The following is a 13,405-nucleotide window of genomic DNA, read 5'->3' on the forward strand; positions in this document are numbered from 1 at the left end:
AGGAGCAGAGATTTAAGCTTCGTGGGGAAAGTTTGCAAAGGTCACGACACCAAGTGGCAGGTCCCGCCCCGAGGCCCAGAGCTGTCTCCACAGCAGACTGAGTCTGATTTATAGAAAAGCTACAGCATTAATGTTGTGACCTGAACGGCCAAGATCGAGGCAAAAAAAATAAAATAAAACAAAATAAAACAATATAAAATACTTCACGACTATCAGCTGCAGTTCTAACCTTGCATATGAAACGCAACTCCACTGTCATTTTTTTAAATAATATTTTTTTGGGGAAAGCTTCCAAACTATAACAATAAAACTGAAGCACTTGTTAATTATTATAAGAGGAAAAAATGTAACAATGCCCTTAAAGTTAGAAACATCATAGAGCCAAGACTCAGACTCTCCAAAGGAAACCTGTCATGTTGTCTCTCTCTGCTCTGTTCTGCGGCATATATATAATTAAAGTGACCTCACATGAGATATTAATCAGCAGTGCTGAACACAAATGTTGCGCTCGCGAGTGCATGTTTCAAACTTGCAATCAATACGCGGTTTATTAGAGACCTTAATAAACATGACGGTGGATATGACACTCGTTTTGAGTGAATCTGTTTCTTTTTTTTAGTGTAAATAGAAGCATTTATTTACAGGCCCACGCGTGCCACGCGAGGAAGGAGGGACACTGCTTTTCTTTTCCTTTTTCCTGAAAACTGAATCCATTTTTGTTTTCTTGTTTACCTTAATTTTATTTTAGTCTGCCTAAATGAAGTCGTGAAACAAATCTATTTATTTCCTTCTCTGCTTATACAGTAAACAGCCCGAGTCAGAAGATAATCACTGGTTAAGACTCGCTTACAGCCGCCAGGCAAACACAAACAAGCCGCTGAACAAACGCTCCACGAAGCAACACTAACACACAAAGACACACACATAAAATAAAAATAAAATGAAGAAATGATAAGTCAGTTAGTTGGAGTTATTTAGCACTAGTGCGCACTGGTTTAAGATAGAGTCTGCAGTGTTAGTGCGTGGTGTAAGTGTAGCAGGGCTGGCTCGGGTTATCTGTGAATGGGCTCTTTATTGGAGGCGCGGAGCGGGGATTTGCCTTTTATTCGCCTCGCTATGGAAACGCGCTCGACGGCAGAAAAATGTTGACGCGAATAAAAGGAATCGGCACAAGGAGCAGTTTCTAGAGAAGCATCTGTTACACTTAGAAACTTAGACTATCGAGAGCAATACAGCCCCCTCTCAAAGTCCCTCTCCTGTCTGCTTTATGCACCACAAAAAAACCCGCAGACTTCATCTTTGTTAAAGACCCGAAAATGAAAAAGAAAGAGAAAAAAATGTTTTTTATATTCAAATTTAGTTCGAGTAAATCTGAATTTAAAATCTTACATTTTGTTCAATTTTTCGTCTTACATATAATTAATTAATTGTTTTTTTTTTCAGGAAGATCCTTTTTTATTTCTTTTGAAATGGAGACCCCCATCCTCCAAAATCAATTCACGGTGCGTGTCATTTAATATGACACGTATGAAACTGCGGGAGTCTGCTATTGAAAGCCGCTACTAACGCTGCGCAATAACTTTATATTTTGCATTTAATTCTCTCCCCCCCACCTCCAGTCCCATAACAGCTCCAAACGAAGCAACCCAATTCAGCAAACTAGGCCACTGGAACAACACTGCCATTCACATCAAATATTCAGCCACTTTCACCCAACTTCCACAGACACATAGGGAATTTACACGTAAGGCCGCAGCAGAATGAGAATAAAGACACGACAAAACGTATCTGATTAATTATCCTTCCATCCACAGGCGAATCTACTGCACCATGTAAGAGTTAAGAGCGCAAACATCCTGCCATCCTCACAGCTAACTGCCCGTCTGTCACCCCCACCCCACCACGGTTATCGAGGCCCCGTCCACCCTCCAGCACATCCCTGTCCGAAGTTCTATAGCCCGCGGTCAGCTCACCTTGCTCCGGCCTCCTCCTATGTCTTCCACCAGCAGCGTGTAGCTCGGCTATACTCGGCGCTCTTTAATGACTTTCTGGTGGCTGCAGCCTTCTTTTATTTCTTCTAAATGTATGAAAATGTATGCAAATTTAAATCAAGCTTAACCTGGGAGCTCGAGCAATATATTTAATGGAATTTCAGACCAATAAGGAGATTGCAACGCAGTCTTCTAATGGCAAATATAATTACGCCGCTAAGTTAGCTCGCTGATTTGCAGATCTTTTTTTCCCCAACTCTGAGAAGACCTGATGAGATTCTTAAATACTGGGAGTGATAAGTGTCTACTGGCTGTGCTCGCGTTTATCTCTTTGAACGTGTGTAACATGGAGACGTTTTCCTTCTGGGAAAATGTGTCAGGTGAGCAGATGTGGATTTTGGGCTCTTGTAGAAATATTATTTCATATCTCTATGTGTTTTATGAATATTCCAGTTTTGGAGAGAAAGACGGCAAGAGTAAAGTCAAACATGTGTGTTATATTTTCACAAGCTCGGGATTATGGATAGCCCGTGCGTAAAGCAATTTTGCCTGAAACACTCTCTCCAGACGTGTCATTCTACAAACACCTGAGGAAATATTCTCCAAGTTAATAATTAGCAGTGAGAACTGCTCTTAGTTTAATTGTATCCTTTCAAATTAAGTGCTGGCACGTCTAAGAAATGCCATTGCGCTTTAATCTCCTTCTTTGCGCGCGCTCAAGGGTGACAGGAGCAGCAATAAACTCGTGCGTAAATCAGTTGGAAACTTTAATTAATAAACAGGAACTGCGCTCCACGCTCACATCATTCCACAGCCAGACCCACTGGACCAGCACTCCGACACACTTCCGGTTCGACAGCCTGTAAACCTTTTCCTACCCGCAGCTCTGCTGCCGGAGGCGGAGGTTTCGGGTGTGCGCCGTCATTGGCGGAGACGTGTCGTCACCGCGTCTCGGTCGGACTGTGAGTGGTGGTGTAGGCTGTCAGTCACTCCCAGGCTGCTGCTGAGCCTCCGGAGAGAGGGAGATGTCAGAGGCTGAGCGGCTCCCTCTCTTCAGTAGCATTAGTGGGGTTGAGCAGCCAGCATGGCCACAGCTGCCTCTAGCCCCTACACCCTGCTCAGTTCCAGTCCCATGATCCACCCGGAGAGCCAGGCCATGCAGCCTGCTAGCCCCTACAGAGGACATCAGAAACTGCTCCAGAGTGACTACCTGCAAAGTGTCCAGAACGGGCACTCCCTCGGGCACCAGTGGGCAAGCAACCTGTCGGAGGGGAGCCCCTGGTCGGCCTCCATGGAGCAGCAGGACGTGAAACCGGGCCGAGAAGACCTCCAGCTCGGCATCATCCATCACCGCTCTCCGCACGTAGCGCATCACTCTCCTCATCACAACAACCATGGCAACCACCCGGGAGCCTGGGGGACTCCGGTGTCCCACAACTCCTCGATCACCAGCGGGCAGCAGATCAACATCTACTCCCAGACGGGCTTCACTGTCAACGGCATGCTGGACCACGGGGGACTCACACCTCCACCCAACCCGCAGGGCCAAGGCATGCACCCGGGCCTCAGGGACACACTTAGCCCCGAGCACAGCGACCTCGGCGGACACCACTGCCACGACCACTCCGACGAGGAGACGCCGACTTCGGACGAGCTGGAGCACTTTGCCAAGCAGTTCAAACAGAGGAGAATCAAACTGGGCTTTACGCAGGCGGACGTGGGTTTGGCTCTGGGCACGCTGTACGGTAACGTCTTTTCCCAAACTACTATCTGCAGGTTCGAGGCTTTGCAGCTGAGCTTTAAAAACATGTGCAAACTAAAGCCGCTGCTGAACAAGTGGCTGGAGGAGGCGGACTCGTCCACGGGCAGCTCCAGCAGTATAGACAAGATAGCAGCTCAGGGGAGAAAGAGGAAGAAGAGGACGTCCATCGAAGTGAGCGTGAAGGGAGTTCTCGAGACGCACTTTCTCAAGTGTCCCAAGCCTTCCGCGCAGGAGATCACGTCGCTGGCGGACTCGCTTCAGTTGGAGAAGGAGGTGGTGCGCGTGTGGTTCTGCAACCGGAGGCAGAAGGAGAAGCGCATGACACCGCCCGGAGAGCAGCCGCCCCACGAGGGACCCTATTCTCACAGCGGGAGCGCGGGAGACGCCTCCTCGTGCCATGATCTCTGACCGAAGCACCTGGAGGAATCCCCCCCACGCCCCCCACCCCCTCCGACACACACCTCCACCTCCACCCGGTGCAGACTCTCGAGCGCACGGACGCGCGGTGGCACCTTGTAGCCCTCCGCACCTGTCCCGGTACAGACTCGCCCGGATGCCTCCAGCACTGAAACAATAACAGAGATACCTGTTCAGCCTTCGTCATTGTTTTTCCTGCCACGAGGGCATTATCCTATAGCGGCATATCAAACATCACATTCCAGATCACCTTTCTTTTTCTATTTTCTTTTTTGGGAGAGCCCGCCACTTTTTTTTCTCTCCATCACGGATATACATACAAAAAAATGTGCCTAATAACCTGCCAGCGCCTTTGGTTTGTGTGTGTGTGTGTATGCGTGTGCGTGTGTGTGTCACCGTTTTTAACATCAGCTCGGTAATAACGATAAGATGGGACTGATGGTTTTGTTTTTATTGTTGTTTTCGTGGCTTTCCTCACACACGCCGTGCTCCCGTTGTACCCATGATCGGCGGCGTGGAACCAGTAATAATAACAACAACACCAACAATAATGATAATAATAATAATAATAATAATAATAATGTTACTGTTCTTAATTGATTTGTACCAGCACCAGAGGCCATTTTTTACACTCCACCTCACGCTTCCCCCTCGGGCTTTTCCAACGCCTTAGTTCTCCTCATATTTACAGTCATTTACTTTGTAACGTAGAAGATCTGTATTTTTTTTTTCTTTTTGTGCATTTGCAACCTTAGGCCCTCATTCCAGCTGTGCACCCACTCTACATGACTCTTGGAGGACTGTTTTGCTTTCTTTTACTTTTGGCCTGTAGCTTACGAGGGTTGTACGAAGCCACGCGCAGTTGCAGCTCTATTTATTCATTTACTTCTTTTTTTATTTCGATCATCTTCGACCATTTAAACTGTGCGGACTCTGAAAAAGGACACGAAAGAGCCGAGAGTCTAGAAAGCAACGCTATACACCTGCCTATAATTTTAATGTACGTTCACTATCGAAATTTTATAATCTTAAATACTCCTGTTATTTGGTTTATTTCTTAAGTATTTTTTCGAATATTGTACAGTTTTATATATTACCCTTTTGAAGTCATTAATTTAAATAAATGATCTTAGTTATTCACGCACTTGATTAGCAGTGTTTTAAAAGAAAGAAAAAAGCAAACAAACACGCGAAAAATTAAAAAATCAAAAAACAAAGAAAAAAAATTATTTTCAATAAGACTGAATGAACTGTTTCGGCGGTTTTATTCCAAATTTCAATGACAGCTCAAGTAATTATTTATTTTCAGTATAAAGCTTGTATTATGTTTTTGAAATAAACTATGTATGTTGTAATAAACCATTTCTTGCTACAACTGCTCACTGTCCGAAGCAGAAGTCAGCTTCTGATTTTCTTTTTTTCTTTTTTTTTAGAAAAGTAAAGACTATTCAGAAGTTGTTTTTTTAAATCACAGCTTCCTCTTATTGTTATGGAAACAAAGCAATAATTTAAATGAATCACAGCACTTTAAAAAAAATATTGCTTTTAAAAGCTTGTATATAATGTGGAGCATTCTGTGTGGGAAATGGTTCGAGCTGAGCTTGTGATTAATTCTGCAAAGTCACCAGATCAGTCCCTTAATGCTGCGTTCAAACTCTTATATTTAGGTGAATTATATTGTTAGGCGGCGTAACCTTCACTTGGCCTCAATGTCATGTCAAGAGGCATCTTTTGCCAAATAAATAACAAATAAATAAATAAATCTCTACAACTAACAGCTGTAAAATATCCAGTGGTTCACAGAGACCCTGCACTGCAAACTGAGACGCTTTCTCCTGCAGTTCCACTGAAATGTTATTGTCCGGGCCCTCTGCCCTTCTCAATCAGACATGCGTGATTTATCGCCTGGGCCGCTGGGCCTGACAGCAAAACACAATGACACACATATACTCAGACACACACACACACACAATCAGAAGCAGATGAATCTCATTTCAAAGGCTATGGCTGTGTATAATTGGCCGTGCCAGGGCAAAATAAAGCTGTACTCCCCCTTTAGAAAAAAGAAAGAAAAACATCATAATGCCCCAAAATAATTTAGGGATGGTTTTGGAAATAAGTAGATGCATTCAGTACTGCTTAAATGTTTCAAAAATAGATCTGGAGAGGGAAAGTGAAAGAGGGAGAGGGAGGAGAGGAGAGGCGGAAGGGTGCTAGGCCTTGCCTTGAAATGGGGAGCCTGACTGGAATACTAATGTGTCTGAATTTATGCATCTCCTCAGTCTGCAGCCCTGAGAGGGGGGTGGGGGAGACAGAGAGAGAGAGAGAGGAGAGAGGAGAGGGAGGAGAAGGGGAGAGAAAAGGGTGTGAGGGTGGAGGTGAAGAGGAGGAGGGGGGGGGGTAATGTAGAAGAAGAGAAAAGTAAAACCATGGCTGATTGATTCTATCCATCTATTTTAGTCTGAAATAATCCCCAGCTTCTGGGAGGAAGAAAATGACCCTGGAAGGAAGGAAGAACCCAGAAGCCGAGCAAATAAAGCAAAGCAAGCCAAGGTCCACGGCGGCGCTGCGGTATCCTTGAGCCTCTTCCACCTCTCCTTCCCCATGCAAACCCATCCAAATATGTTTTTAAAGAGTAACCAGCACCTCGGCGTGAATAACTTACCAGTTTTAAAAATGACTGACTTGGGGAGATTGTGTAAAGGATATTGAGTAAAGAAGAAGAAGGGAAAAAAGATAACAGGTGCAAGATGAAAGCATACTTCAGAGGTATTGAATGATGAACTTCAGGTAATTATTTTTCAAAAAAAAAAAGGAGAAAAAAACGCTTCAGGTTGGCTCGGCTCGGCACTCTGGCAGATAATTGAGCTTCTGAATCAGATCCTGAGTGACTGAGTGACAATAGAGAGGCAGGAGTGGTGAAGTTGTGCAGTAGCAGTTTTGGAGGATGAGCAGAGTTGTTTACGTGCAGATTATAATGGGAGCAGCTGACTCACACCTTTTCTTTTTTTTCATAATTACATCTCTTCTCTAACCTTTTCTTCTCCTTTTAATCTATTCTCTCTTTCAAAGAATCTGTCTGAAAGTTAAACCATTAAATAAACTGTTTTCCTGTATTTTTTATACTGTTACTTTGCCCATAATCATAATAATATTAATACAATCTGTCAAGCTCAGTGAAACGACTGAAACACGTTGTGATTAAAGTAACTTCAGGTGGTGCAAAGATTCTGGGGAAGGCAGGAAAGAGCAGAAGGGGCTGATATACTGTTTGCAGTAAAACGTTGGAGGTTAAAGCAAGGACACTCAACATCACATTTCTCTTTAATTAGACAGGGCTGCAGTCTATCTGCCATAGCAAGAGCACAGAGAAGAGCCAAACAGCAGCACCACATGAGAGGATGGGAGTAATGAATGTCGGCTGCTCGTCTGCCACGTGGTTCTTTCACTTTTGGACACCAGTCCTGTCTCTTCCTTTAACTTAAAGTGTATAAAATGATCCGCTCTCCTAATGTTTGCTGTGTCTGCTGCGTTACCTGTCGTACTGCGTCCTTTCTGCTTAGAACTGGATACCTGCTGTATTCAACCACATGTGACCAGTTCAGCCCCTCATTTTTATTTCTCTTTTTTTCACTTTTGCCTAATCCGAACTGCCTAAGACCTGGCAGGATTTGTATGACAAACATATATTCCTACCAAAACTTTAAAATAAAGTTCAGTAAACATGACCACAATTACGCGGACTAAAGAAATTTAAAAAATGACAACGTTTGATACAGGAATAAAAAGAAGTAAAGCAAATAGTTATTATTATAGTGGATGTTTATGGAAAACGATCCAAAGATTTCCAAGGAGACAAGCAAACTCTTCAATAAAACACACCTTACAATCTGTTAGGACCAAGTGGTTCAGTCTGAGAGGCCTCAGGTGAAGCTAGAGGAAGAAAAGAGGGAAAGATTTGATTCATTCTTCATAAATAAGCTCTGGACTCAGAGCATAAAGAAAAAAAGTCAACTTCCTCTCATGGGAATTGATTTAGTTGTTTTGGAGTCTTGTCTTTATGTTCCTATTTGTTAGCAGCACGTTTCACACTTGTTGCAGGGCGATTATAATGTACACCACAGCATTTTTCAGCCTCTGTAGGATTATAACCTCCTGGTCCTGCAGGAGCACAATGTCTCAGTGAGAGAGAGCAAACTTCACAGCTGCTTTATGCACTGGTGCTGATGCACTGGAGGACAGTCAGCTCTGTATACCTTCCAACTGGACGGTGGAGAGACAGAAGAAAAGCAAGCAGGGTGAGGATGAGGAGGAAGAAAGGGGGCGCATCTGCAAACAGGTGTAAGCTGAAATCAGTTTCACCTCCTCAGCTCTGGTATTGTGACACCAGGGTCGGCTAACTGTTAGGTTGGGTGGGTTTGACTCTTCCAGAAAGGATTGCTCCATCTCTCCTGGCAAAAGCATAAATTTAGTTTTTGTATGTGTGAGTTTTCCAGGTTTCTCACATGAGTGGAGCCACTGATGAAGCCCTTTAAAATCCCAGAATCACTAGTGTGCCCCCCCCACACCGGGTCAGTAATTAATAATAAAAATCGTGTCAGTGGAACAGCTGCCTCTGACATCCGGTTGCTCCTCTCTGTCTAGGCTGTGTCATTCATGCCTTTGCAGTCAATTAAAGCTATATTACCGCTGTGCAGTGTGATCCATCAATTAAGCAACATGTGAACACAAAGCGATACAGTACAGCTTGACATTTTCCAGGCTGCACTTTTTTGTTGATGTGACGGTAGGGTGGTCACACGTGGCCCACGATTAAGCTGTACAAAGTGCCAGGTTTATAGGGGAACCCACGAACGTGGAAACACACACACACAGAAGAAAGGCCTGTTTGTGGCGCAGTGAGTAAATCACTGTGTCTGATATCTTCATTTGAGACAGGGGGCTGATCACCGCTCGTCCTGCTTGTTCCACATTAACTCATTATCACACGCGCTCACTCCATTAATTCTCCCGCTTTTATTAGCTGCAGGAGCGCGCGCGCGCGAACACGCGCACAGTGGGCCGATGACAGCCACTGCCTCTACCTCATCTGACAGCTAATGGCTTCATTAGGAGCAGCGTGTTAATTGGCTGACTTTAGGGAGACGCTCGTTAATGAGGATAAATAGATTCACACCTGAGCGGGGCGCTACCCAGCCACAGCAGCACTGTGGGAGCCGTGGAAGAGACGCGAGTGTGGGCTGCAGATACGACTGCATCGGTTTGAGTGAGCGGAGAAGAGACCTGTCCCGCTCTCCTCCTTCCTCCCAGCCTAAGCGCGGTGGTGTTTTCATTGCCAGGCAGACTTATTAGCCGAGTGGTTGATTAGCACCAGGAGGCCAAAACAAAGAGCAGTATGTCAAAGCAATTAGCCCCACTGTTTACCTCTCAGCTCCCACGATGACTGCAAAATGCATCTAATCCAGGACAGAGAGAGAAGGAGGGAGTCAGCTCAGACAGTTTCAGGAAAAGGACAACAGCTGGTCCCTGGGCCAAAGTGTGTGTGTGTGTGTGTGTGTGTGTGTGTGTATTGTGATGGGAGCAGTCCTCGTGCCTCAATCCATCTGCTTTCCTGCCTAGACCCTCCACCCTCTGCTGTCTGCTCGTGACAGCTCCGACACGCAGACACTCACACGCAGACGCGCGCTTCTCCTTTAACACGCCACTGCTTAGAGGAGCTCATATCCTCAGGGGAGCGGGGTGGGGAGGTGGTGCTGGTGGGGTGGGCAGACAAAATGGAAGCATGCGAGACTGATGATTTACATCAGGGTAGGAGGACACTGATCCAACCTGGGACGCTGCGTGTTCAACGCTTGTGGAAGTTGGCATGTACTGGAAGGTAATACCACCTAGTGGTGGCTAGAACCCGCTGCAGGTCATTGATGTTTGTTGGGGGAGGCAGGGGAACAAAGGGAAGGAGAAGCGGCTCGAGATGCGCAGGTATTTTGGAAAGAACCGGTTCACTCAAGTTCGCAAACGAAAAACTTTTTTTTTCTGACACAACTGTTAAAGCTATTTTAGTTGGAACATCATTTAGTTTTCAACAGGACAATGACCCCAAACACACCTCCAGGCTGTGTAAGGGCTATTTGACCAAGAGGGAGAGTGATGGAGTGCCTCCACGGTCACCTGACCTAAACCCAGTCGAGATGGTTTGGGATGAAATGGACCGACAGAAGAGCCAACAAGTGCTCAGCATCTCTGGGAACACCTTCAAGAGTGTTGGAAACCATTGCAGGCGATGAAGAGTGTGCAAAGCAGTAGTGGCTATTTTAAAGAATCTAAAACGTGTTTGGAGTTATTTCAGACGTTTTTGTTTACTACATAATTCCACATGTGCTCATTCATAGTTTTGATGCCTTCAGTGAGAATCTACAACGTAAGTAGTCATGAAAATAAAGAAAAACCATCAAATGAGAAGGTGTCCAAACTTTTTGACTGGTAGTGTAGCAGAGGGTGTTGTTAATCAGTTTCAATTACTTTGGTAATTGGTAACAGGTGTAGTAGAGGGGCAACAATGAGACAACCTCCAAAACAGGGATGCTTTCACAGGTGGAGGTGATTGACATTTTTCCTTCCTCAACTCTTTTTCTGTTTGTTTTTCACTAGAATTACACTCAGGGTGAGTATCACAATGGATCAACTGCTTATTAACATCTATATCTACACAGCCAGTCACATGGCAGCGACTCAATACATGTGAGGTCAAGACCACGTGCTGAAGTTCAAATTGAACATCAGTGGGGAAGGTGATTGAGTGACTTTGATTGTGGCATGATTGCTGGTGCAGACTCAGGCTGGCCTGAGTGTTTCAGAAACTGCTCATCTGCTGAGATTTTCCCACACAACCAGGTGATAGAAGATAAAACAGACTGCGTTGAGCTGATAGGAAGGCAACAGCAATTCAAACAACCAGTTGATACAACCAAGATGTGCAGAAGAGCATCTCTGAACGTCTAACCTAGAAGTAGCTAGGCTAAAGTAGCAGAAGACCATGATGGGTGCCATTTCTGTCAGCTAAGAATAGAAAACAGCCAACAATTTACTAGGGTTCACCGAAACTAGACAATAGAAGATTGAAAACAACATCATCTGGTCTGATGAGTCGATTTCCGCTGCAACATTTGTATGGTAGGTGAGAATTTAAACCCTAAACTATTGCCGCTGATTGTCATTTAATCAGAATCAGAATACTTTATTGATCCCTGGGGGAATTTTTATTTTTTTATTTTTTAAATGACCAGAGTGTACTCATCATCTGATGACTGTTTTTCCTGCAGACTGCTACACCATGTCATATAGTTTAGATCATCTCAAACATGAGAACAGTGTACTCAAATGTCCTGCACAGTCACCAGTTCAATATAGTAGAGCACCTTTGGGATGTGGCGGAACAGGAGATTCATATCATGGACGTGCAGCTAACTGTGTGATTGCATCATATCAACATTGAATAAAATCTCACGAGTGTTTCCAGCACTTTGTTGAATCTGTGCTACAAAGAATTATTAGATAGTACAAAAGTGGGTTCAACAGTACCCGTTGTTTCTGCTCTTCACATATTCTAACCAAGTAAATCAGAAGGATCACTAAAACTGAAGTTACCTCTTCACATGAACGCTGGCTCTGTCACACTCATGTGTTAAATCTGCCTCAGCGCTATGTAACAAAGCAGCGCAGACCACAGTGGATGCATGTCAATAATGATCTTTAATGTCAATATATACAGAACTTGAAAGAAAAATAGAATCTTAAAAATCAAATGAAATAAATACAGTATCATACAATTTCCACAATGTCTTTTGAAGAGATTTCCATGGAAATGTTTTTGTTATTCATTTATTTATTCTTTTAAATTCAGCCTCTCTGGTTTGACAGGGTGCGTCCCATCCCCCCCAGAGAAATCCCGACAGCTCCCCCCACATGCTCTTCATCTTCATTATGTTCTATATAGTTATATCATTTTTGCAAACGATTTCTTGTTACCACATAGTTTCACCTTCAGTAGCGAGACAGTATCTTTTGTCCGTCTACAGCATGTTTACGTCTTTTGATACACAAATAAAACAAATCCGACTGAGTTTCAAGGGAAAAGCAATACAGGATTTGTTCGCACATGCGTTTATGTTACCAAAAGTGCTGGGAAGTGATTTTGGTTCTGAAGAACCTTCAAACCCGCTTCAAGCAGTATCTGATTTTTTTTAATACATTTATTTTTTTTATTTTTGTCTCAGAAAGGAAACAGTTATGCAAAGTACCTCAGTCAATACCAACTTGCCAGCACTCTCACACATAAATCATTACTTCACGTTGAGAAAGAGAAAAAAAGAAAAAGTAAAAGCAAATGAGGGGAGAGGAGGATGGCGGAGCGAAGATGAAGAGCAGTGTGTGGGGGGGGAGCACAGTTTAACCAAAGCAGCTTTTTAATCAGCCAATCACAGTGAAGGAAAACATCAGCTGGTGCGTTTCTTCCTCACATAAAAAGGAAGAAAGAATGAAAGGCGAGGAGGGTAAGTGCATATGAGAAGCTGTGGAAATAAATACAAGTCTGTCTCCCCAGCAGTAACAGATACGAGGTTCCTCTGTTCGTCTTCGGCTGACTTCTGCAACGCAACCTCGTCCTGTGTGTGTGTGTGTGTGTGTGAGATTGCAGATGTTCCGGTGTTTCAAATAAATAGATTTTTTTTTAAAAAGAAAACCTGGGAGACAGTAGTTCTGACTGGCCAAGACTTGGGGCTGTGGGTGTGCGCGTACTTTTTGCTTTTTCTTGTTTGCGTATGAGTCTGACAGAGTGAGATCAAAACTGGTGGGTGAGAAACATGGGTCTACATGTCCGTTGAGGTGAGTTTCTTCATGCTGCGTCTCTGGGCTAAACTGGATGCCGCCACAGGCTCCAACACCGGCTGACTCGTCTTCTGGCTCAGAGCTGAATAGGTGGCAGCCATCGCTCCCTGATGAAACAAAGACACGTGGCTTTAATGTTTCAGCTGGCCTCACCACCACTGCTACTGTATAAATATATAATTAAATTGTTTCTTACTGGCTGGGAAAAAGATAATATAGTTTCAATAATGTAACAGAAGCTGACGAAATATTGTTAAAGTTACAGTGTTTTAGTAACCAATGAATGTTTTGCATATACAGTGGCTTGCAAAAGTATTCGGCCCCCTTGAACTTTTCCACATTTTGTCACATT

The 13,405-nt window shown here is 44.2% G+C and overlaps 2 protein-coding genes across 2 annotated transcripts in view; one reads left to right on the plus strand and one right to left on the minus strand.

Annotated features, from left to right (window-relative positions):
• Positions 1-3,065: 3,065 nt before the first annotated feature.
• On the plus strand, positions 3,066-4,443 carry LOC102206791 (POU domain, class 3, transcription factor 4). The gene has a single exon (XM_005719531.2). It carries the CDS (start codon positions 3,076-3,078, stop codon positions 4,159-4,161), a length of 1,086 nt encoding a protein of 361 aa, XP_005719588.1. The 5' UTR covers positions 3,066-3,075; the 3' UTR covers positions 4,162-4,443.
• Positions 4,444-11,900: 7,457 nt separating this feature from the next.
• The window catches only part of rps6kal (ribosomal protein S6 kinase a, like), a 19,901-nt gene continuing 18,396 nt past the window's right edge, over positions 11,901-13,405 (minus strand). The window contains exon 23 of the mRNA XM_013909058.1: positions 11,901-13,160. Coding sequence (XP_013764512.1) covers positions 13,035-13,160 — 126 coding nt within the window. The 3' untranslated portion in view covers positions 11,901-13,034. The remainder of the gene's footprint in view (positions 13,161-13,405) is intronic.

This window comes from Pundamilia nyererei, unplaced genomic scaffold, assembly GCF_000239375.1.
Source record: "Pundamilia nyererei isolate P.nyererei 1_Seehausen unplaced genomic scaffold, PunNye1.0 scaffold00001, whole genome shotgun sequence".
NCBI classification, from domain to species: Eukaryota; Metazoa; Chordata; class Actinopteri; order Cichliformes; family Cichlidae; genus Pundamilia; species Pundamilia nyererei.